The sequence below is a fragment of the Saccostrea cucullata genome, unplaced genomic scaffold, assembly GCF_032062105.1.
Source record: "Saccostrea cucullata isolate Sc308-1 unplaced genomic scaffold, CSIRO_AGI_Scuc_v1 ctg692, whole genome shotgun sequence".
NCBI lineage: Eukaryota > Metazoa > Mollusca > Bivalvia > Ostreida > Ostreidae > Saccostrea > Saccostrea cuccullata.
The window spans coordinates 73972-100182 of NW_026918892.1; the positions used below are offsets into that span (position 1 = coordinate 73972).

General features: G+C 36.4%; 2 protein-coding genes across 2 annotated transcripts in view; one reads left to right on the forward strand and one right to left on the reverse strand.

The window, feature by feature from the left end:
* Positions 1 to 849: 849 nt before the first annotated feature.
* LOC134274440 (thioredoxin domain-containing protein 3 homolog) lies at positions 850 to 3369 on the reverse strand. The gene has a single exon (XM_062756730.1). The coding sequence runs from the start codon at positions 3367 to 3369 to the stop codon at positions 850 to 852; it is 2520 nt and encodes an 839-aa protein (XP_062612714.1).
* Positions 3370 to 10244: 6875 nt separating this feature from the next.
* The window catches only part of LOC134274489 (melanotransferrin-like), a 30328-nt gene continuing 14361 nt past the window's right edge, over positions 10245 to 26211 (forward strand). The window contains exons 1-10 of the mRNA XM_062756771.1: positions 10245 to 10404; positions 22867 to 22981; positions 23377 to 23451; positions 23987 to 24109; positions 24429 to 24513; positions 24726 to 24815; positions 25153 to 25297; positions 25391 to 25501; positions 25651 to 25783; positions 25958 to 26002. Coding sequence (XP_062612755.1) covers positions 10343 to 10404; positions 22867 to 22981; positions 23377 to 23451; positions 23987 to 24109; positions 24429 to 24513; positions 24726 to 24815; positions 25153 to 25297; positions 25391 to 25501; positions 25651 to 25783; positions 25958 to 26002 — 984 coding nt within the window. The 5' untranslated portion in view covers positions 10245 to 10342. The remainder of the gene's footprint in view (positions 10405 to 22866; positions 22982 to 23376; positions 23452 to 23986; positions 24110 to 24428; positions 24514 to 24725; positions 24816 to 25152; positions 25298 to 25390; positions 25502 to 25650; positions 25784 to 25957; positions 26003 to 26211) is intronic.

A 26211-nucleotide genomic window follows, 5' to 3' on the forward strand; every position in this document is an offset into this window, starting at 1 on the left:
TATTTTACCTCAAAAGGATGGTTTTTTGCTTTGTAACATATTTTAAACCTAGTGTAAAAAGGTCAAAATAAATGCTGAAGAAAGTGATATTTCCTTATTTATTTTTTAGATCCTTTAAAAACTACATTTAAGGATCTTTATTTAGCAATTATGATCTACGATTTAAACATTACTGAAAAGAATGACTTGATTTGAGGAGAAAAATAGACAGCAAATTAGGCAAAAAATTGACAGCAATTATGATATTCAGATACATACAGAGATATTGGAAGTCGTTAGGTTTTAAAAAAAAAATTTTGCACAATATTTTTGTAAAGGTAAATAAACAATGTAATTTAAACAGTTAAGTATTAAATCTTTTACCTACAACATACATTGAAACATAAAACTTGTTATTAAAGTGTTCTTAATTGATGGTAAAAATGACGTCACAGTGCTCAAATCAGTGAAATGCAATAAAATACACCCCATCTTCAGAGGGTCATTTCAACTTAACTATAAAAGATAGATGAAAATTGTTAATATATTTATGAAGTGTACATCCTGAAGTCATATTTATATAATTATATTCAATTTTCAAAGAAAGGCCGATTTTTCTTACTAACATACTTGGCTCTTTATAGATGTATATGCGGAAATGAAATGAGCATTCAGTTGGTATATTTTTTATTAATATTTTTTTTAATACGAGTGCCGTCATAAAAATTTTGAAACACACAAAACTCTAAGAAATCTATTACCTCTAGTGGATGCCAAAAGGCTGATTATATAAGGAGTTCACTAAAAGTTGTAAGACAAAAATAATGGAAAACAAAATAATAATGTTCAAAGGAGAAGCGGCGTTGAATTTTAGTCAGTGGCTGGGACATCAACGGTGTTTCCCTGTGTTATTTCCTCTTGTTTTGAGTCGTGTTGTTTCTCATCTGGACTTCCCGGTTTTACGTTCTCATCGGCGCCTAAGCCATGAGCAGACCCCTGTTCGTGGTTATCGACTGGTTCACTAGATTCCGTATTATCTTTCTCAGTAGATGACATTATTTCTTGAGCAGCCTCGTTTTGGTCAACTGTTTTTTCTGTCCCGTCTGCAATTTCTGTATCTTTCCTTAGTGTGGATTCGGAAGTTCCATTTGACTCTGGGGGGTTCTCGCCTGATGTGTCTGTGTGATTTATAGCGCCCTTTTCCTCGGCATTATTTTGTTCTCCCGGTTCCGCGGTTTCTTGCCCCTCGGTGTCATCTGCCTGCTGAGTTACTTCTTCTGTTTGTGTTGGTTCCTCCGTATCCTCTTTCTGTTCTGATATTTCTTCTGTTTGTTGTGTTGATTCTTCGGCGTGTTGATCTGCACCTCCTTCCTGCTGTGTTTCTTCCTCTGCTTGTGCTGGTTCCAAGGCTTCCTGATCGGTCCCTTTAGCCTGTTGCATTTCTTCCTCTGCTTGTGCTGTTTCCTCGGGGTGCTGATCGGTACCCTCAGCCTGCTGCGTTTCTTTCTCTGCTTGTGCTGTTTCTTCGGGGTGCTGATCGATATCGATACCCTCAGTCGGCTGGATTTCCTCTTCTGCTTGTGCTGTTTCCTCAGGGTGCTGATCGGTACCCTCAGCCTGTTGCGTTTCTTCCTCTGCTTGAGCTGTTTCTTCGGGGTGCTGATCGGTACCCTCAGTCGGCTGGGTTTCTTCTTCTGCTAGTGATGTTTCCCCATTGTGCTGCTCGGTACCCTCAGCCTGCTGCGTTTCTTCATCTGCCTGTACTGTTTCCCCAGGGTGCTGATCGGTACCCTCAGCCTGCTGCATTTCTTCTGTTTGTTTTGCTGGTTCCTCGCTATGTTCATCTGCACTTTGTGTCAGTCCATCTGTTTGCTCTTTTGTTTCCTCGACATGAACTTCTGCCTCCTGATCTGATTTTTCAATGCTCCCTATATCTTCTTTGTGCTCCTCATGTGAATCATCTACAGTATTCTCTAGATCACCTGAAGCTGCATCCTTAGTATGTTCTCGCTCTTCCACGTCTTGACGTGAAACTGCTTCTTTGGATTGTCCTGATGTTGTTTCTCTTTCATGTTCTATATTAGTTGGTTCTGACTCGCTTTCTCTGTTTTCGTCTTCTTTCTCATCTAATAGAGCCTCGGCACTACAGGTCACGGCACATGATTCCACCAGATGTTCATCTTGGTTTTCATCCCCGACTTCCTCTGTTTCTGTTTGTACATCGGGTGTCTGCTCTTCAGCCAAATCTTGGTGCTTTGATGACTCTATTTCGACGTGTTGCTGAGACTCAATATTCGGTTCAGGTACGGCAACTGGCACAGCAGGACCAGCTTCAACAACTGGTACAACTGGACCAGCTTCAACTACTGGTACAACTGGACCAGCTTCAACGACTGGTACAACAGGGCCAGCTTCAACTATGTTTTCACATTCTCCTAAATTACTTATACTTTCATTTGTTTTATCTGTTGAAAACGTTTCTCCAACTTTATGTACATCCGTTGGAAGTATATGTTCTGTATCATCAACAACAGCGACTGAAGGACGCTTTGTCTCGATACTGATCCTGGAAACCTCCTCAGCGTGAACCACTTGTTCAATACTCTGAGCCAGTTCTCTATCCGATTTTCGGTGCTCTGTAGTGTCTATAGATTCTGCCGATATTTTCTCTTTGGTATCTTCTGTTGTTTCCTGTGTTGTCTGTGTCTTGTGTAAACTTCTACTAGACTCTCTTATTTCGTTCAATAAATCCTGTTTCATTTCTATGCGTTCTTCGGATTCGGCCAACATTATTTTTTCATGAGATGCATGGGCATCATCTTGTTCATCTCCCTCCTCTACTTGTTCTGTTGCAGATAGTCTTGATGTTTCACATGCTAGCTCTTCCTGAGTAGCCTTCAGCGTACTTGCCACAGCTTCTGAGACTCCTATAGGAGTATCTCTGCCTCCGACGTCATCACCTGCGGTTTTCTGAAGATGTACAGGACTCGAAACATCGCGATGAGCGACTGCACCATCTGACCTTACACCGCCTTGTTCTTTTAACGATTTTCTTTCTGGAAAAGCGTGTGCACTTTCGACCTTTTTATTCTCTTCCTCTGCTGTAATGGAATCAACAGCTGCTCTTTCTTTTGGTAAATCGCTTTCTGTTGTAGGTTTTTTGTTGATCGTTTTATATCCCAATTTCTGTAGATAAGATACATCTGGTAAACGCCGCAAAGCTGCATTTCTTTCAATCAACTTTCTTTCAAAATACATTGCTGCATATTCCAGTACATCTTCTGGTTGTTGGCGAATAACGCTTCGGGCTAAATTTTCCATGAAAAGTTGAAATCCTTGTGGCAATTTTCTGCGCCAGTATACCTTTTCTGCCGACATCGCTGCAGCCATTTCAGGTTTGATCGTTAAATTCAAAATTTTTTACATGATTCCCTGGGTGACTACTGTGACGTCATTCATTGTTGCCAAAACATGACGTCTTGGTCCTTGTACGATCGACAGATCACGCGATGATTGACTTTGGTATTTTAACTGTGAGGCAAGCCCACTTCTTTGTCTTGATTTTAATTAATAGTTTAAAATTTTTAAACCATGAATTCATTCGAAAAAAGGGACACTAAAATTTTACCCATGGCATACAATATCAGAAAAAGAGGACACCATCTTTCGTTAATTGTAATCAAACAGTTGAAAGATTTTTTTTTAAATGCATATAAATCAACTCTTGAAACAAAAAAGATAAATTGGGGAGGGGGGTGGAGAAAACCCAAGAAAGTACAAGACTGTTGCGTAGCCAGATTTGAAATGGAATTAACTGTAACTCTAAGAGCAGATCAGCGAGAGTCTGGGCCACTGTGTAGCCCCAGTGAGGCCAGGAAGAAGTCCTGGTGGGGCCCAATGTGGGGTTTACTACGTATTTCAGTCATTTTTCTGGGAAGATATTATACTGTATGATTTGTTTTTTACAAGATAAATGTCTTGTTTACACATGTTATGTACATTGAGCTATAAGTTACTTCAGTTATATTTTCAAAATTTGTTTTATCTTTAATTAACACTTGGGGTTCGTTTTTTTTTTCTTCTTTCTTTTCAACTTGTGTTACCGTTTACGAATAAACATACAGAATTCTTATTTTCTTACCACTGTAACTAATTAACAATTGTATCCACTGTAAACAATATTAACAGGAGATATTTGTAAAACACTTATGCGCCCTCCCCCAAATAATTGGAATTTTTCTAATCCCAAGGGGCATAACTCTGTCAAAATTGGCTCAGAGTCGATCGTACTCAAAACAGAACTTGACCTAGATGTTCTTAATAAGATAAATATGTATACCAAATTTCATTTCAGTATGTGCAATGGCTGTGAAGAGAATGAACGTAAACTCGAGACAGACCGACAGCAGCAAAGCAATATGCCCTCCCTTCTTCGAAACGGAGGGGGGGGGGCATAAAAATGTCTCCACTCATGCACAAGTACTTTGGGAAAACATCCGACGATGTTGGGGAAAAATGAAAATCGTCTTTAAAAATCAAATACAAATGTAATTCAACAAATAGGAAATTGGATGCGTAAATTTGTATTTTATACCTTATATTTTAGACCTTTCAGTCAGGAGGGATGAAAGTCAGACTCGTAGGAGACAACTTCAGTTGTGGGATGGGGCAGTCAAACATTTTCAGTTGTGGTGGGGACACTATTAACTACCAAAAGTTCCTTGAGAAGCAAAGAAAAAAGTCATTAGACGCTTTTTTTTATTGAGGGGCCCGAGGTCACAATATTGTAGGTATTTTCTGTACTATATCCTATATCTCGGCCAATTATTGAGGGCACCCCCGTGCTCCCTGGTTTCTGCGGCCATGAAAGTAGCAGTCAAGCAGGTTTGAATTTAAAGGCGGTCGCCTTACTCGCCTATGGTCAGATCAGAAAGGGCAAACCTTACTGCAGGGATATTTTAACAGCAATTTTTATTTATTTATTTATTTATATTTGGAAAAGAATTTTTTATATTTATATAAAAAAAATCTCACAACAAACTAGAGGTACTGTAAGCGATGAGCTCACTAAATGATACCCCCCGCCTCCATATAGTTATAATGGCAAAGTTCATGTTTTGCTGTGGCCGTGAAACCCAAAATATGTGTCGGATCAAAAAGTAAAATAGGAGATGCACAATGGCAATATGTAATAAAGATTCTGTGAAAGTTTTATCAAATTTCATTCAGTGGTATGAGAGGAGTTGCGGATAAGAGATGGGTACCCCAAAGCGTAACAGACGGACGGAAGGACGGACGGACGGACGGAATTAACGATTACTATATACCCTCCCGCTTTTCAAGCGGGGGGTATAATAAAAAAACCAGTGGATGTGTTTGTGAAACATTCATGGCAGGTTGTGACGAAAGTTGAAGTTTGTCAAATACAGGTCAATATTTAAGGTTGAGGCCAATAGATAAAAAAAAATATTGGTATTCAAAGAAAGGTCTTGTCTCATGGAATATACCTGTAAAATATGAAAGCTGTAGCACCAACATTTGAAAAGTTATGACAACTTTTTTTTTTCAAAAGAACGTCAAGTTTCAAGGTCAAAATTAATCGTGACCAAAATAAGGCATATTGTCACTGACATGAAATACATTTGTAAATATGAAAGTCCTAGCACCAACAATTCAGAAAGTAATGGTCGAGTTATTTTTAAGTTTTAATCAAATGTAGGTCAAACTCAAAGTTCAAGAAAAATGGTCAAAAGTAATATGATACCCAAGGGAGGTCTTGTCACAACTCACAATAAATATAAAGCAGGCACGTAGCAACGGGGGGGGGGTTGCCCCCCTTTTTTTCCCAACATTACTTTTACTACCGAAAATGTTCATTGAAAGGCTGGGTGGCCCCGCCATTTTATACTACGGTAAATTGATATAAGGAAAATGTAGTATTGTATGCAAAAAAAAAAAAATCCCTACTGAAAGAAGTCGGCACCTGGAAAAAGTTGGCCTCTACCCCCACCCCAACCCTACGAAATAGGACAATATTTGGACAATATGTTGTTTTTTTTAAGTTTTTTTTTGCTTGTCAACTTTTTCAGGTAAGTAAAAAAAAAATTTCTCTGGCTGCCCCTCCCCTCCCCGCCCACTTTCATAAACGATGCTACGTGTCTGTATACTTGTGAAATTTGAAAACTGATCTGAAGATATGGCTGATGTTAAAGTTTTTCAAAAGTGATCGGATTAAACTCTATAAGGTCAATGTCAAAAGGACAAAACTGCAAAAAAGGGTCTCGTCATAAAAAATACATCTGTGAAAAAAGCCTTAGTTCTCACAGTCTGAAGTAATGCCAAGGTTAAAGGACATAGACACAGTTTCAACTGATTTTTTTTAACCAGTGTTAATGTTTACAATTCCTAAAAAAAGGTTATTAAAATGATAAGCAAAAATTTGAACATCATTTGTTGATTTACAAAGGACATACAGAACTTAATATTCTTCATAATGTAAACAAGGCTCGTGCCTTGTTGTTGTTTACATTTAGTTAGAATAATCTAACTGTGTCTCGGTACAAGCCCTCACCACAGTTAGAATACGTCCCATATACTTGCAATGTAGCAAATTGGAGCGGATCCGCTCCGAAACGATTTTGAAGAATATAAAATGATTTGCGCTGGGAATAACTACCAAAATAATCAAAACAAACCTTTTTGAGATTGCTTATGCCTTTTATCCCAAAAAATAATCTTTATAAATACGAAAATCCAATTAATTTTCTCAACGTTTTTCTCTCGATTCAAATGTTTACATTCGGAGCTCTCTAGATTGTTCCTAGTAAATGCACTATGCGAGCACAGGCACCTGACGTTACTTATTTTTCTTTTAATCAAAAAATATACACATACCTAATAATGTGTATATTTTTTAATTAAAAGAAAAATAAGTAACGTCAGGTGCCTGTGTATGCGAGTTATCGCCCGTGTTTCTTTTTGCTACATTAGGAATACACGGAACGAATTCTATCGTTAAACCGGGTCCGTAGGACAATATCATTTTAACGATAGAACATTCTATCTAGTTTACATTTAGAACATATCTTATTTATTACAAAAGGAGACTCAGCAAATCACCAAAAACTGTCTAATCGTATTAATTAATTTTTTTACTGAAAAAATCTGCTTTGAACGCACATATATTAGTAAATTTAACCTATGTAAACAAAAACATGGCATGGGCCATGTTTACATAATAAAGGTTTGAAGCTTTAAATTTGTCTTGTATCTCGACAACTGAAATTCAAATTTTTGATATTCATTAAAAATACCTTAGTTAAATATTTGTAAACATAAAAAATAAATTTGAAAAGTTTCAGCTGAAACTGCGTCCATGCCCCTTTAAAGTCTGCTTTCAAGGTGGGTCAAATTTCAAGGTGAAAAATATTTAAAATCCAAGAAGGGTGTTCTCACAAAGAATATGTGTATGTATACACGTAAACTGGTCTAGTATGAAAGCCAGCAGTTTCATATGTTCAGAAGTTATCTCCGAGGTTAAAGTTTGGTAAAAGGTCAATGTGAAGAGCTTAAAAATGCATTGGTACTCGGAGAACGGCTTTGTCACAGGAAATACACATGTGAAATACTTCGACCAAACTAAAGTTATGGGCAATTGTGGACAGACAAACAGACAGAGATACAAACAGACAGGGCAAAAATACTTGTCCTGAATCTTCGTTTACAGGAAGATAAAAAACAAGATGTGTTTGTGAAACACTATGCGCCAGGCGGCAACAAAGTTCGAAAAGCTAGTTTTAGAATACAGGTCACAGTCAAGGTCACAAGGTCATTGACCTTGGTGTCATTTGAAAGAACTTAATTAGTGGAGTATGCATACAAAATATGAAGTCTCTATATCCTATGGTTCAAAAGTTATGGCGAAAGTTAGAAAAAGCTATTTTTAGCATATAGGTCACAGTCAAGGTCACAAGGTCATTGACCTTGTCATTTGAAAGATTTTAATTAGTGGAGTATGAATAAAGTCTCTATCTCTCACAGCTCAAAAGTTATGGCGAAGGTTAAAGTTGACTACAGGCAGGGTGTTGCTAAAACGCGGAACGGAAAACGGAACGGAAAGCGGAACGGAACGGAAAGCGGAAAATTTAAGTCAAACAAATAAAATAGATTCAATATAAATCAGATATAAAAACAATATTCTTGATGTTAAAGTCATATCTAATGAAAAAAATGTAATTGTAAATTATTATACATTCATGAATCAAACACACCCTCCTCTCAAAACCTGTGTTTTGTAAGCGATGGTCTATAAAATACATACTAAATAGACTCAAAGTCCTGCAGAGTTTCATACAAAATAAAATTCGTTTATTTACGAAAGCCCATTCATGAAAAAAGATACTTCTTGAAATAGGCAGAGGGAAAAAAGAGCATATTAAGTATGTACATGCATATATTTGTCATAGGCGTCGGAAGCTAGAGGGAGGCAAAGCAAGCCCCACCCTAACCACTTTTTTGCAAAGGTAGCCATTAATATTAGGCAATAAACGATGGAGCGTAGGTTAATCACCCCCCGCACATTAGGCCAAGGAAGATTTAGTGGTAGTGTTTGGAAAAGATTTCGTACTGAAAGAAGTTCGTCCCCCGCCCTTTCCATTTGCTTCCGATGCTAATTAATGTTTAATTGTAGAGACAGAAATAACTAGTTTTGACATTCAGATTATGCAAGCAGTGGCGAATCCGGGAATCTTGAGAGGGGGGGGGGCGTTTGGGGTCTGGATAGGGGCCCACACCCACATTAAAAATTGATTTTTTAAATCTTATATATATATTGGACACAAAAAGTGGGGGGCATTACATTAAATTTACCACAGGAAAGTTTTTCAACTTTATCCAGTATCTAAATGCATAAAAAGCAACTCTATTTTGTATTAAATTTTAACAACCAGAGTTACATAAGATCTAGAGGTGTTTATTCGAGCTTGCCGGAAAGGTTTGCCCTAAACGTAATCTTAATATTTTTATGCGCCCGAATCGAAAGATCCGAGGCGAATATTGTTTTTGTTCTGTTTGTCTGCAAACTTTAACCTTCGCCATAACTTTTGAACCATGAATGATAGAGACTTCATATTTAGTATGCCTACTCCACTAATGAAGCTCTTACAAATGACACCAAGGTCAATGACCTTGTGACCTTGACTGTGACCTATATTCTAAAAATAGAGGTTTTATTGCAAACTTTAAAGTTTGCCATAACTTTTGAACCAGAAAAGATAGGATTAATATTTGGCATGCATACTCCACTAATAAAGCCCTTTCACATGACACCAAGGTCAATGACCTTGTGACCTTGACTGTGTCTTCTATGCTAAAAATAGCTTTTTTGAATCTTCACTATAACTTTTGAACCATGAAAGATATCTAGAGACTTCATATTTGGTATGCATACTTCACTAATCAAGATCTTTCAAATGACACCAAGATCAATGGCCTTGTGACCTTCACTGTGACCTATACGCTAAAAAAATGTTTTGTTTTGTTTTTTTTATTTGTTACCACCGGGCGCATAGTGTTTCACAAATACATCTTGTTTAAATATTTTATTTCTCTTTCATGATTCATCTAAATATCAAAATACCCCCCCCCCCCAAACAATTTTTTTTACATGTTCTAACCTTTTTACTACTGAAATGTTCATTGTCACCCTCACACTTTTAGTAGCTGTAATTAATGTAGTAAATTCGTGTAAAAATAGTACTGAAAGATGTTGGAGTTGAAACTTATCACCCCTTCCGAATTAAACAATTGCCTCCTTCTCGTTTGTTTGATTGTTTTTTTTTATTGTAATATACTTTTCAAGTACATTTACCACCCCCTTTCAAATTAGATTCTACGTCACTGCTATGTCAGCTATTTTCGAAAATAAGAGACTGAGCATGACTTAATCAACTTGTATTTAATAGTGGGGGCTTAAATATGTCTAAGATTCCTCGCTTGCGAAAAAATTTGTGCATTTAATTGATTTAATACATAGTAACATATTCCGTTTTCCGTTCCGTTCCGCTTTCCGTTCCGTTTTCCGTTCCGCGTTTTAGCAATACCCCAAGACAGACAAACAGAAAACAGATAACAGACAAACAGACAGACAGGACAATAAAAATATACGCCCCGGATCTATCCGGGCGCATAAAAAATATCCAATCCTTTGGCAAATGTCAACGGTTTTCTAACTAGACATGTATTTCGGATTATATTTTACCGTACGGACTTTTTAAATTTTAGTTAGCAACCTTTATTTCCTACATTAATCTAGAGCATCATCCACACGGTTTATTAGGAAAAAAAACGGAAAACAACACAAAACATGGGGATTTTGAATATTTCTGACGAGTCCTCGCTGCAAAATATATTATCCTCATCAGGAAAGTAAGTACCATCATAAAAAATACCCAAAGCACAAAAACACTGTAGATATTTGCTAACTTGTATGTTCTAAATATTCATCCCCTACCACAGAAAATCCTTAGAATGTGCTTAGATTTTTCTTAGGTAAGCTCCCTTTTATTTAAAAAAACATAACAAAACATTAACCTAATAAGTTTTCGCTACATTTCAAAAAAGTTAATGGTAAATGCAGAGGATTTTTGGTAGAACGTTCTATTGTTGAAATGAGAATATTGTCTCATGGACCCATATTAGGCCTAGAAAAAAAAATATGTTTGTTTCCGCTTTCAGGCTGAAAAAATATAGGGTAGGTAGGTAGGCAATTTCTTTTTTTTTTGAAATTTGTTTTTTTGCTTCTTTCATCAAAACTTGTTCAGAAGTAACATTAATGACAATTAAAAGAAATGGTGTTTTAAAGCAAATCTGTGACTTAAACTTATAATACAAAGGTGACCAAAACTTCTTTCTGTCTTGGAAAGCTTGCAAAGTTGGAGACTATAATTCCATGGGTGAAATCTTGCACATCATGGGACAAAAACATTTAAAAATATTTAGGGTCGGCATTATAAATTAGGGTCGGTCGGGAAAGCGGAAACAAACATATTTTTTTTCTAGGCCTTATTAATATGTTTTACGGTGTGACCGTTGGGGTGAGGGCAGTTGTACCTTGAAAAATACGCCTGAAACGTTGATCCGCCACTTCAAACCTCAAGTCGCACAAGACATCAAGACTGTGACGTCTAGGGCTGTCACGGGTACCCGAAATGACCCGGAACCGCGGAACAATTAATTTGGGTCGGGTACGGTTCTGTTTTTCTGGAATTCGGTTCGGTTCCGATTTGTATAATAGAGAAGATTTTACTATAAAATTGTTAGTAAATTGTCATTAAAAGGCAGGGTTTCAGATTGGCGTCGGCCATTTGCCAATAAAAGTTTACCTGCCATGTTGGCCTATAAGTTTGACATTGAACAGACACAATGGCCAATTATCTTCTGTATGTAAAGGCCAGTCGTATAATTTTTCCTCCATTCAGATCCGATTGTTTTTTTTCTACTTTCTGCAAGCAACTGCCGATTCAATCAGCCAATGACATTTTGATATAAATAGATCTTGACAAAATACTCTATAATTTTATTTCCAAACTCAACTGCAAGGAGCTTAAAGTAGTGATGAATGTTTTAAACATCGAAGGAATCCATGTCATGTTATTTTTACCGCCATGATTGAATCTGAGGTCGGACTAATAGCAGGAAACGGACAATGTTGCAAGGTTTTACTAAGGGAAAAAATAGTCTAGGTAATCTTTAAACGTAATTATACATTGAATATCATCAGAGATACAAGTCTAATTTTTGGATTACTATTGTAACGCTTCGGAACGCCTGCCTTGTGTTGAGAACAAAAACTTCGGTGTAAAGTTTTATAATTTTATTCAGTAATACATGAACAGCGAAAACAAATAACAATGTTTGAAATTCACACAAGTCTCAACCCTCGGGACATAAATCTAAGACCAAAATCAGTACAACTACTGATATAGAACTGGGCAACTGGCACTATTTCCAGTAATTTATGATTTAAGTAAATTCCCCCCGACCAAAATAAAACGTAAAGGTTAATTTACAAATAAATATTCCCGCTACTAGTTCAACTACTAGCACGCAGCAGAAATATTTCCTAACTCCTAAACTGGGCTAAAGAAGATAAAAATAACTAGTTCACAACTAGTAATTATAAATAAAACTAGTACAATTACTAGTAATAATTAATTTAGCCTAACCTAACATTATGTATTATGTACTTCAGTCACAAAGATACTGCACTAGTACACACCTTAAATTACTCTGGACAAAACTGGCAACCTTTCCCTAGGTCACAAAGAAAACAAGAGAGCAAACGATATTCAGCATCTGGGTATTTATAGAATTAACAAAACCCGCAATAATTCATAACCAATCAAAATTAATAATCTCATCCCGTAAATAATAATCAGCCAATCAAATATAATTATCGTCCCGTAATGAAATCTCACTCTCGTACATTGCATGTAAAATTATTACAATACGTAAATTAATTAAATAAATTCATAAAACATAAAGTTACACTTTTAAAAGCTCATTTAACACTGTTTAACATTTAATTTAAAAGAATTTACAATCAAATCTTCCGCCGAAATAACTCCAGTAAAAATAGATCACCGTGAAGCATCACGGGAAAATACACAAGTAAACAAAGTATGGCGGCGGCAGAAGTTTCAGTGAAACGTGTGTACTCGAAGACCATAAAACATCGATCACACAAGAAATAAGGTAACTTTAAGATAATCCTGAATTACAGCACAACTTTATAATTACGTATGTACAATTAAGCCAACAAAAAGCGTGTAATTAAATAGCAAGACGATGTCTGACATTCAACAAATCAAAACACAAGAAAAATGACATAGATCTTCGCTGCATATAAACAGTTGTCAACCAACAATTAAGAAATAACTCTCGCTGGACATTTCAACATTCCATGCAAGAATTGATGAATGAATTTAAAATATACATGAAAGTGCTTTAGAAAAATACCAAGATAAAAAAATGAGATTCAAGAAAAATGGGGGAGGGATCGTTACATTTTGCCCCTCTCTAAGAGTCCAAGTCCCTTTGGACTCAAAATACAAACAATAAAATTCAAATACAACAATTAATTAAGATAATTAATGACATGTTACTACTATTATACACTCGATACACATATACTTAACTTCCATGAACAGTACAGCTAATCAATACACACAAGGGAGACTACTCCAAATAAATGCTGTACTTCACAAAAATTAATTACCTCATAAAATGTGTGTCAACTTCTCAAAAATTCACATTTCTAGTAATAAAAAAAATCATAGAAATTTTACAGAATATAAAATTACAATGCCAGCCTTCATGCATATCACAAATCAATATGATAGAAACTTTGTACATAAACACAAAATGCCAAATCAAAACATGGAATTCACCATAATCTTGAAGACAAATGAGCAGAGCATTGTATACAGTGTGATAAGGTAAGTAAGTTAAAATGTACATGAATGATAATAATTCAATTAATATTCATTAACTGCCATTTTAAGAATGAGTTTATCTTTCAAACACAATGGATACACAAAATATTAGTAGCCTCTAAATTCATTATAGATACTTGCACATAAAAATACAGTGTTCTGATAATGCTGATAATTTAGACATAAGTATAACAAGTAATGTATAATCTTTCTTATTTTCATTCGCAGGATCACAGAAAAGAGAAATGGACACTAAGCTCTTGGTAAGCAAAAATATCAAAGGTAAATAATATTACAGAAATGAATCTCATTATCATCAGACTTAATGCTTGAAATATCAAATAAAAAAAAATTACATATAAAGTCCACAAATCAATCTCATTCCCAACCTTATCTCCAAATTTACAACAAATATTGACAATGCATGAAATGAATACTTTCTTAACTTACTTATACTTATTACTCAAAATTACCAATTTAATTTTGTCCTAGAATCACATCCTATGCTGTCTCCTGCTGCGGAACGGAACGTCTGGTTGCTGGAGAGTATATGACCACTTCCTCTTTTGTAGGTCTACTTCCTGCCAGTTTCCACTTAAGCACTGGACCAATACCATTATCTTCCTTCTGGAGACATTGTAGACTTGAGGAATTGTACTTTGACATCCATTGTGTCCCTTCAGGTAAATTTTTAGAACTGTCACGCTTTCTTGTCGTTACACGAATAGCACCCCCCTGATTAAGGTTTTCCTGAGTTTCCATAGTCTCAGCTCTCTTTCTGCACTTAATACAAGGTCCGCATTTCAGGCTTTCTAAACTGTCACCCTCTGAGCAGCTACAGTCGGCTGGGTTCGGACATCTTGATAGACCGTCAGCATTACCATGCTGTGTACCAGGCCTATACTCGATTTCAAAATTGTAGGCTGACAATATTTCAATCCAGCGAGCCACTCTTCCTTTAGGTTCTTTCAGCTTATATAGCCATACTAATGCTTGGTGATCAGTCCTAAGGATAAATCTTTGTCCTAAAAGATATTGTTTGAAGTACTCCACAAAATAACGAACAGCTAGGAGCTCTTTATCAGTTACACAATAGTTCCTTTCAGCACGGTTTAGGGTTCGACTACCATAGGCTAACACTTTCTCACGTCCATCCTGTACTTGGCTCAATACGGCACCAATGCCTACATCACATGCGTCTGTGTCGAGTATAAAATGGCCTTGGTTTGGGTCAGGGTATCCCATTATATCGGGCCCAGTAAGGATTTTCTTCAATTGTAGAAATGCTTGCTCGCATGAGTCTGTCCAATGAAAAGAATGGTTCTTTTGTGTAAGTTCAGTAAGAGGTTTAGCTATCATCGAAAACCCTTTTATAAATCTCCTGTAGTAAGAGGCAGTTCCAAGAAATTGTCGTACTTCAGTAACATTATTTGGTCTGCTCCAATTCAAAATTTTCTCTACATTCTGCTTATCTGGTAAGACTCCATCTTTAGTGACTTTATGTCCAAGGAAAATAACTTCATCTTGAAAAAGGCTACATTTCTCAGGTTTCAATTTTAAACCTGCATCCGTTATTCTCTGAACCACCTGGCTAAGTCTGGACATGTGTTCATCAAAATTTCTGCTAAATATCACTACATCGTCCAAATAAATAAGACAAATGTCCCACTGGAGGCCATTCAATGCCATCTCCATAAGTCTCTGGAATGTACCTGGTGCATTAGTTAATCCAAAAGGCATGGTGGTTTTATACTCGAAATGACCATATTTTGTAACAAATGCTGTTTTTGGTATATCTTCAGCCTTAACTCTGACTTGGTGATATCCAGCTGTCAAATCCAGAGTGGAAAACATTGAAGCTCCTGCAACGGAATCTAGACAGTCTTGAATTCGTGGGAGTGGGAATGCATCCTTAACTGTTAAATTATTTACAGCTCGATAATCCACACAGACTCTTATTTTTCCATTCTTCTTTCTAGCTAAGACCAGTGGAGAGGACCAAGGTGATGTAGAAGGTTGTATTATGCCCCTCTCTCGAAGGTTCAGAATGGCATCTCTCTCCTCATTGGCTAGTGCTATTGGAACTCTACGAGGTGGCTGTTTTACAGGTTTACTCTCACCAGTATTAATCTCATGTTCAACTAAATTGGTTTGTCCTAGGTCCCATTCATCTTTTGAGAATGCATCCCGATGGTCGAGCAAGAATTTCCGAAAAGCTTCTTTTTCTGACTTATTTAAGGACTGGGAAGAGCCTTCATAAAGCTCACACAAATGATCTGGAACCTCACATGCCTCTCCAGGCGAGAATTCAGTAGATCGACAAAGGCTTCTTAGGTCACTATAAACCGGTCCAATTACATCTACTATTCCCCCATATCCTTCAACAGTACCCACTACTGTGTCTGGATAAAGCGTTTTTCCCTCATCAAAAGGGTTCATAACTCTCAGGGGTACACACAGTTTCCCTCTGATGTTAAGAACTGCTGGGGCTAACAGTAAGGAGGTCTTCTCCATAAGATCTCCACTTGGCACAAACATAAGGTCCTCCTCAACATCAACCTCACATTCACGCTGTATAAAAGCCGGTATTATTACTTCTGTATTCCCAGGTATATCACATCTCTCCACACAACGGAGGGTAATATCTTTAGGCACACCACGTTGTATGCATGGAATATCATGACCTTTGAACCTTATCAGTCCTTTACTCAGGAGAATATCTGCTCGACCAGTATCACTATTCTGCAGGATGTCCACTCCAAGTAACACTTCATCTTGGATATCAGCTACTAAAAGGTTTTTCTTGAGGGTCAAGGAACCAAGTTGCAAATCAAACGCTCCTTTCCCATAAACATGAATGGTACTTCCGTCAGCTCCTCGTAAGTGCGACTTTCCTTGAAGTCTGGGTCTGTTCACCTCTTTGAGTTGTTCATACACTTTGTATGAAAGTATAGTATTGGATGCACCAGTATCTGTTGTAATGTGGACATCTAAACCATTTACTTTTCCTTCTATGTACACACCATCTGCATCTGGTATTCGATTAGAAATAAAACAAAAATCTTCTGACTCATCAAAATTTTCTGGTTGTCGGTCTGTTGGTGGGTCTAAACTGTTCGTCTGTCTGTCAGTTTCTTCTGTAGCCGGTCCTTGACCCACAGGAACGGCTAATGCCTGTGTAAAGGTGCCTTTGAGACTTGCAGGTCATTAATTCTCTTTGGGCAGTCCCTTATGAAATGACCTTCACCTTTGCAGTAAAAACAGCTACGTTTGTGTGGTCTGTCCAGAGGAGCTGTCTGACCGGTAGACATGTCTGGTTGAGATGTACCAATAATAGGCCTACTTGGCTGTGTCCCAGTGTTGCTCTGCTTAGTCAGGTTGTCGAGAACCTTTGCCATCTCATCGATTTGTTTCTGCAAGGCTTCGATAGTGCCACCTGACCCTTGTTTGTTTCCTTGGCTGTACTTTATATTTCTGACACTTTTCTTTTTCAACGACTTGTCTTTAGTGACTGTCTTAGGTGTGGCTTCTGATTCAGAATCACTGTACAGCGACTTCACCTCTCTGACATGTTTCTTAGTTGAAGGCCGACCTGCTTCTTCATAATTTATAACCTGTCGTACAGCTTCATGTATATCTGAGGGGTCCTTGACGTATTCCACATGAAACTGGGCTTCTCTATCAGCCAGACCATCTAAAAATTTCCTTAGCAAGTCTTCCTCTCTAGTCTTTGAGTCTCGCTCCGGGTGGGCTTTGACATACAGGCGTTTTAGATCAGCCGCAAAGTCCTCAACTCGCTCACCAGGCTTCTGAACTCTATTATTAAATTTTGCCAAATATGTTCGACTGGTTTCGATTGCACGGAAACGATTGGTCAGTTCCTTCGTAAGTCTCTTATAACTGCTTCTCGACTCTTTCGATAATTGGCCATACACAAAGTCAGCTGCATCTTCATGTAGTCTGGGCAGTAATTGGTCCAGTTTGTCATCTGTTGTCCAGTGGTATCTGTCTGCAACTTCCTCAAAACGACAAAACCAGACAGACCAGTCTTCTTTCCCTGTGTATGGAGGAATCTTTACATTGTGATGCTTGGCCTTTTTCCGGTACACAAAGTCAGACTCTTGCGATGTTTCTCTGTCGCTACTCAAACACTCATGAGATGCACTACATGTATCTGATTGTCTGTTGTCAGGGTTGGTCCTTTGGTGGTCTTGTTCAGAGAGCTGTTTAATTTTCTCTTGTAAATGCTCTACCATCTCCGTAAGCTGGACAAGTGCAGTTTGCTCGCTTTCTGTCCTTGATATATCTCGTGCACTTCTCATGGGAGCGGAAGTCTGATTCAGCATCACAGGTACAGAACCTGTACACAAACTCACAGGCACAGAACCTGTACTTAGACCAACAGGTACAGAACCTGTACATGTACATGAGCTTACAGGTACATTACCTGTACTAGAACTTACAGGCACAGAACCTGTACACAAACTTAGAGGTAAATGAGTCCTCGCGCAAACGTTGTGACCTGGTGTTGTAATTGTGGGGAATGGAGTAAACATATGGGCGCTCTGGTTTTGTTGACAATAAACAGGACCTTGAAAACTCACAGTACAAGGAACTGCATAAGAGTTTACAGGTAAGGTAGTGTGGTAATTTGAACCTGTACATGAACTCAAAGTGCTGTGTTTATGAGAGTTCACAGGTAACCCATATACTGGACTTGCTGTCTGCGTAATGGAGGGGCTCATGTGAGTACCTGTACTGGGGACTGCAGGTACATACATACTAGGGACAGCTGTCGGCTCTCTAGGAAAACCTGTACACAAATTCTCAGCAAAATGTGAGCAAACAGGTACAAAAGGCATCTGAGTTGTGGGACCACAGGTGTGAAGATGGCTCATTTTAGGCGTAACTACACTGTTTGTTGTCTGTGGCTGCTCTGTAGTGGTACTCACAGTTACAGAAACTGTATCTGAGTTCCCAATAAAAGGTGTAGGTTCTCCATCTCTCACAACGTCTGCCTGAGAACTCACAAGCATTAAACTTGTATCTGAGTTACGTAAAAATTGAGAGGCTTCTTTATTTGAATGAACAAGTGGTTTAGTTCTGTGCATGTCAGCTCCTTCACACGGAAATTCACATTCGCTTTCATTTTCTCTTACAGTATCTACAGAGGAACACGAAACTCGTGAGGTAGGTCTGGATTCTTGAAGACCACGACGTTTCCGTCGACTTCTACGTCCTGCCATTGTGATTTATTTTTATTTGATTTGCTTAATAAAATTTTTGTTTCTCAAACACAGACAAAGCGTTGTTATGATTCGATCACAGGACCCGTAAATTTAAACGGATCATTCGATCACAGGACCCGTAAACTTAAACGGATCCCGCCGTGGATGCCAAAATTGTAACGCTTCGGAACGCCTGCCTTGTGTTGAGAACAAAAACTTCGGTGTAAAGTTTTATAATTTTATTCAGTAATACATGAACAGCGAAAACAAATAACAATGTTTGAAATTCACACAAGTCTCAACCCTCGGGACATAAATCTAAGACCAAAATCAGTACAACTACTGATATAGAACTGGGCAACTGGCACTATTTCCAGTAATTTATGATTTAAGTAAATTCCCCCCGACCAAAATAAAACGTAAAGGTTAATTTACAAATAAATATTCCCGCTACTAGTTCAACTACTAGCACGCAGCAGAAATATTTCCTAACTCCTAAACTGGGCTAAAGAAGATAAAAATAACTAGTTCACAACTAGTAATTATAAATAAAACTAGTACAATTACTAGTAATAATTAATTTAGCCTAACCTAACATTATGTATTATGTACTTCAGTCACAAAGATACTGCACTAGTACACACCTTAAATTACTCTGGACAAAACTGGCAACCTTTCCCTAGGTCACAAAGAAAACAAGAGAGCAAACGATATTCAGCATCTGGGTATTTATAGAATTAACAAAACCCGCAATAATTCATAACCAATCAAAATTAATAATCTCATCCCGTAAATAATAATCAGCCAATCAAATATAATTATCGTCCCGTAATGAAATCTCACTCTCGTACATTGCATGTAAAATTATTACAATACGTAAATTAATTAAATAAATTCATAAAACATAAAGTTACACTTTTAAAAGCTCATTTAACACTGTTTAACATTTAATTTAAAAGAATTTACAATCAAATCTTCCGCCGAAATAACTCCAGTAAAAATAGATCACCGTGAAGCATCACGGCGGCAGAAGTTTCAGTGAAACGTGTGTACTCGAAGACCATAAAACATCGATCACACAAGAAATAAGGTAACTTTAAGATAATCCTGAATTACAGCACAACTTTATAATTACGTATGTACAATTAAGCCAACAAAAAGCGTGTAATTAAATAGCAAGACGATGTCTGACATTCAACAAATCAAAACACAAGAAAAATGACATAGATCTTCGCTGCATATAAACAGTTGTCAACCAACAATTAAGAAATAACTCTCGCTGGACATTTCAACATTCCATGCAAGAATTGATGAATGAATTTAAAATATACATGAAAGTGCTTTAGAAAAATACCAAGATAAAAAAATGAGATTCAAGAAAAATGGGGGAGGGATCGTTACACTATTTTTAAAAATCCCAAGAAATAAATACATTTACATGTAATGAAAGGTGGGACTTATATAAGTTAAATACCAATTGAATGGAATTAAAAAAAAACAATTCCCCTTCTGTTTCAATATATTAATTTTGTTTAAAAGAAACAAAATAATATTTCCACCTTATGAAAAGGAAAATTAATATACATGTTTGAATATTTTATGTAATAAAATGACTATTTTGTAAAAGTCTGACAGAAATCTGAGTTAGTGTAACTTTTCTATTGGCCTATAATTTTAGGAAGTTTAGGACAATGCCCAATAACTTTTCTGGTAAATATGCCAGATGTCCTATAGTTACTTATTTCAATCTGAAACCCTGAAAGCTGATTTAAATAATTTGGTACAATTGTTGTCTAGTCAGGAGGCTACTTTAAACTAGTTATAATGTTGCAATTTCTAAGATTAAATGAAACTATTCTTTTTATTGTTGAAAATAATACAAATCATGAGCTTTTCTTCCATTACCTACCCGACCCGAGAAACCCGAAACCGAACCTCAAAAAATCAGAACCGACCCGACCCGAAAAATTTTGGAACCGTGACAGCCCTAGTGACGTCACACAAGAACTCATCAGGTTTTACAGAAACAACAGAGCATCTAGTTGAAACTATAGACCTAGTGCAATTTTTGTCGAAAGACATTGCAGAGTTATTTTTTGTTTCTTTGAAAGATTTCACAAACTGAAAGCCTTTTATGCTTTATGTTATTATTTATTTATTTATTCGCGCAAAGGGCATTGGGTAGCAAAGGAATATGGGAAGGTTTCATAGAGAAATTTGCTTGACGTATGTACAGATTTCATTGCAAATTTCCTCTGTTCTTACACATTAGTCTATTGGGGTCGCCGCACTGGCTATTATTTGATTTAATGCCTTCCATGCACAGGCACTTGGTTCACATCTGTTTCATACCATAATCTAGTTTACTAGGCTACCTAGATAGAATGTTCTATCGTTAAACTTATAAATGTCCTACGGACCCGGTTTAACGATAGAATTCGTTCCGTGTATTCACAACGTAGCAAAATAAACACGGGCGATAACTCGTACTCAGTGCATTTACTATGAACAATCAAGAGAGTTCTGAACGCAAACATGGCGTGTAAATTTGAAGCGAGAAAAAACGTGGAGAAAATAAGTTGAATTTTCGTCTTTATTTGGATTATATTTCAGGTTTAACTACTTACGCAACCCCCAAAAGGTTTGTTATAATTAATTTGGAAGTTATTTTCAGTGCAAATCCCTTTGTATTCTTCAAAATCGTTTCGGAGCGATTCTGCGAATTTTTGCTACATTGTGAGTATATGGGAGGTATTCTAACTGTGGTGAGGGCTTGTCTGAAACACAGTTAGATTATTCTAACTAGGGAGCACAGGTAACTGTGGAAAATATTGTTTGGATCACTGTGCAAAGTCTGAATTTTCTCTTCACCCAGGCATTGTTTTGAGACTAAGAGCTTGCGATTGTTTCATGTGTAGATAGTTTTCAGTGGACTTAAATAATCAAGAGTTATTTCCCCTTGGCCGCCATCTCATTGGTCAACCTGGTAATTTTCCCTCTTTGTCTTACCAAATACAAGAGGGTGAAGCAGAAATATTTGGGGGGAAATCTTTATGGAATAAACATTATGAAATAAAGGGGGCTCTAACAAATGTATATTTGTCAGAAAAACAATGCTTCACAGCATAACAGTTAGATTATTCTAACTATAGGCTACCTTACAATAACCATAGGTGTCGGAACCGGAGGGGCTAAGTGGGGGCTTAGCCCCCCCACTTTTTTTCCAAATATATACTTCGCCCCCCCCCCCCCCCCCCACTCTCCACAGATACGTCCTAGTATAGGTTTAAAATAGGGAAAGTGGTGGTGTTTGGAAAAAAAATTTTGGTACTGAAGTTTGAACCTACCCCCCCCCCCCCCCCCCCCCCAACAAACAAAATAGGATTTTTCGCGTTTGGCAATACAATTTTTAAAATTTTCCGGGTTTTTACATTCCGGGTATTTTTTTTTTTTTTTTTTTTTTTTTTTTTGCTTATCAGGTTCTTTTGAAGGTACAAAAATTTTTTTTTTTACACTTAGCCCCCCAACTTTCAATTTGCTTCCGACGCCAATGATAACTTAATAGTAAACTAGCAAACCAAATGAAACAAATTGGAGAATTCTGAATTTTGGCATTTTGTGAAAATTTGAAGTTGAAATTTGAAATGGAAATTAAAAATTGTTAAGAAAAATTGTTGACTTTTTTAATTGAATGGATTAATTTAGGTTGAAATATTACCACAATCTCAAAAAATATTATTATGATAAATTTACAGATATTTTCACATCATCTTCATTTATTGTATCCAAATTCATTTCAGAGCAATTCTGCAGTTTTCTGCTACTTTGCGGGCACAGGCATTCAACTGTGATTAGGGCCTATCATGAGACAAGATTATTAATTTTATCTAAGGATTTTTCATGCAATATTTATATTATATGAAATGTAAACAATTAATGCATAGTATAATTGTCACTGGGTTCACAGGTGCCAGAAAGTCGGTCAGTATATTGGGTCTCAGTATCTCAGTGGTTAGAGCACTAGCTGGTTGGTAAACCAGGGGCCCTGGGTTTGAGTCCCGGTTGAGACTTGTTTTTCATCACCTATGACATGATAATATTGCGGGAACCATATGCCTCATCTTGATGACACATATAATACATGTACTCTGTACAATTATTTGTAGCCAACTGGTGGTTCTACATTTCTCAGCCGCATGGGCCCCACAGTGTAAACAAATGAATGAGGTCATGGAGGAACTATCTAAGGATGTACAGTACAGCAATGTTCAATTTGTACAGGTAAAAAAAGAAATGGAGACCGAAGACTACTAAGTGTGGTACAGCAAAACTCGTTTAGTACGAACACGGATATTGCGAAATCACGGATATAGCGAAGTCATCTTTAATCCCCAGCTATATAATTTTAATGAATTTCTCATACGGTTATAGCGAATTACGGATAAAGCGAAGTAATTTCATAGGTCCCAGCGACTTTGTTATAACCGAGTTTTGCTGTAATAATGTCTGCTTGGTAGGATTCATATCAGAGTACATGAATATTTTATCATATTAAAGGTTATTCTTATTGAATCTTTCAGTTGAAAAAAATAGAAAAGAATTTTATTTCAGCATAGGGGAAGGAAAAAATTTAAATTATGGAATTTTAATTAATGACTTTTTTTTTTCATTTTTAGTTAGAAGCTGAAGACCTGCCAGATGTCTCAGAAAAATATGAAATAACTGCAGTACCTACATTTATATTCATCAAGGTGAGAGTTGTCAACAGTTTGATTCCTTGACACATCTACAGTATGTAGTCAATAGCAATGACTTTGGAAAGAAAATGACAGATATTCTATTTTTCTAATGATTTTTGTAGGTTTTGATATCAGTGGCAATTTTTATGACATCTGTATTGTACTCCTGTGTTTTGATTTTACTTATTAGTATTTTCAAAGCCAGACAAAGTCATCTTTTAAACCATTGGAAATTGATTCTATTTTAAAACAATGTATGTGTACAAAGATTGGCATTTTCAAAATTTTGGGAAATGACCGGGTTTGGAGTTATTGGTAAATTTATGAATTAGTGTTACACACATTCGCACCATACATTGTATGTATTAAGGATTTTTTTGCAGTAGTCATGAATTAGCTCATCTTAAAATTTAGAAAAACTCTACTTTTTAAAGTACACATACAATTTATTTCCATATTTCAGTGTAGAGAGCACAGGCATATTAAACTTTTCTTATACAACATGAATAAATTCTGCTGATCTAGATATGGTATGTGTGTTTTGCAGAACAAGGCCCAGATTGACAGAATTGATGGTGCTAAAGCCGCAGATCTTACAAAGAAAGTCAAGCTTCTCAGTTCTGGTCAAACAGGTGTGCCATTACCTGTAGATGACAAAAAACCCAGACAGGTAAGGATGATTAAAATAGCATGAGAAGGGAAAAAAATTCAAAATCCTGCACTGTTTTATTTTTAAACAATTATGTATAACAGTTAATTATGATTAATGCAATTTAAAGGTATTGAGTGCAATGATTTTATACAGGAATTTAAAACAATTTAACGGTAAATCAAAATTATTACGTTAGCTTTCCATGTTTCCCTTTACAATGAAGTACTTAATTCTATGCAAGAGAAAGGTGCTACACGTAACATTTAAAATTAAAAGTTCAAGTTTATTCTCATTATATAATAGATATTTTTAATAATTCTTCTGTTTTATTTCCCAGGACTTAAACACCAGATTAAAAAATTTGATCAGTTCTGCTCCAGTCATGCTTTTTATGAAGGGAGACCCAGACACTCCAAGATGTGGTCAGTATTCTTCAGATTTTATACCTAGTGTAGTATTGTTCTATAGTTTGCTATTCCCCCTCCAAAAATGACAATTAAAAAACAATATCTAAGTTGATAACCTTAGCTACTAGGTAATGATGGACATAGGTCTATCACAACTTTCCTTGAGATATTCTACTCTAGCAATATTTTTTAAAAGCATCTATGTAATGTGTGTTTTCTCACTGAAGGGTTCAGTCGACAAATAACACAGCTTCTAAAAGAGAAGGGAATCAAATTCAGCTCCTTTGACATTCTACAAGATGAGGAGGTCAGACAAGGTACAGACTTCTACTTTATAATACTGAATATCTACATGTAGCTCTCGATCAGGGAGTCTCATTTCTTAAATTTTTCTATGTATTTTAAACTTCAATCAATCCTTTTTTTCTCAAACTCAGTAAGAATAAAAAAGTTTTAAAACACCATAGGTTCAAGATATCAAGGGTAAGTGATTGGGACTTCCAAATCACTTTGACATAAACATGGTATCTGAGATTATAGGTGTTCAAGATACTGAAGTTTATCTGTATAATCAATAGGTAGATGTATTATTTATTTTGTCGGTGTCAAGTTTTTTTCATAAAGGGGTATTTGTTCTGTTGTGACAACTTTTAGGTTTAAAGACATATTCTAACTGGCCAACATACCCACAGCTCTATGCAAACGGTGAACTAGTCGGCGGTGTGGACATTGTGAAAGAACTGATAGAATCCGGAGAACTCGAGTCGCAGCTTCCTAAACAGACCAGTCTAGAAGACAGGTGACAATAATGATATAGCATTATATTGGTTTAAAAAAAAAACATTTTTCCTGGAAAACAAGATTTTATGTTTGCTATTCTCTTTCTGTTTAGATTGAAGTCACTCATCACTAAATCTGATGTGATGTTATTTATGAAGGGAGATCCCGATACCCCCCGCTGTGGCTTCAGTAAACAGATGACCAGTGTGTTAGCTGACACCGGGTAAGAACCAAGACAGTTTGAAAAAGATTATTGGATGAAATTATCAAGCTCTCTTTGAAAAAAAATGCATCAAAATAAAATAAAGCATTTATTTTGCTAAATTGATTATATTCACACGCATTCTATAAAATATTCATGATGATTTTCAGTGTGAAGTATGACACATTCGATATTCTGAGTGATGATGAAGTTAGACAAGGATTAAAGACTTACTCAAATTGGCCAACCTACCCACAGCTTTATGTTAAAGGAGAGCTGATTGGTGGATTAGATATCATCAAGGTGACCATCAGTTACATATATTTTAAAATGTTTAATATAAGAATACATTTTGAGTGTTTTATATCTTTCAATGATTGGACAATATTTTTAGCTGACTCCTACATTACCCATTACCCAGCATTATCCTTACTGTCTTTTTTTTAATCCCAATTCAATTTTTTCTTTTTAAACAAGGAACTAAAAGAATCAGGAGAACTGGAATCGGTGCTCAAAGGAGAGTAGACGATACACATCAGCTGATGGGAGTGATCTGCAAAGGGAGATAAATGTGATTGATGCATGTGTGTTCATAAGAACCTTTTCAACAAATGAAGATGATTTCTGCATTCATGTTCTATTGTGAATGTAGAATTTTCAAAAAATATATTGAGGCAATGACATAAAATGTACTTTTTAAGATTGATTGTTAATGACTTTATTTCAACAAT

Coding starts and splice junctions, on each gene's coding strand:
- LOC134274440 (XM_062756730.1), bottom strand. CDS start 3,369: ATGGCTGCAGCGATGTCGGCAGAAAAGGTATACTGGCGCAGAAAATTG.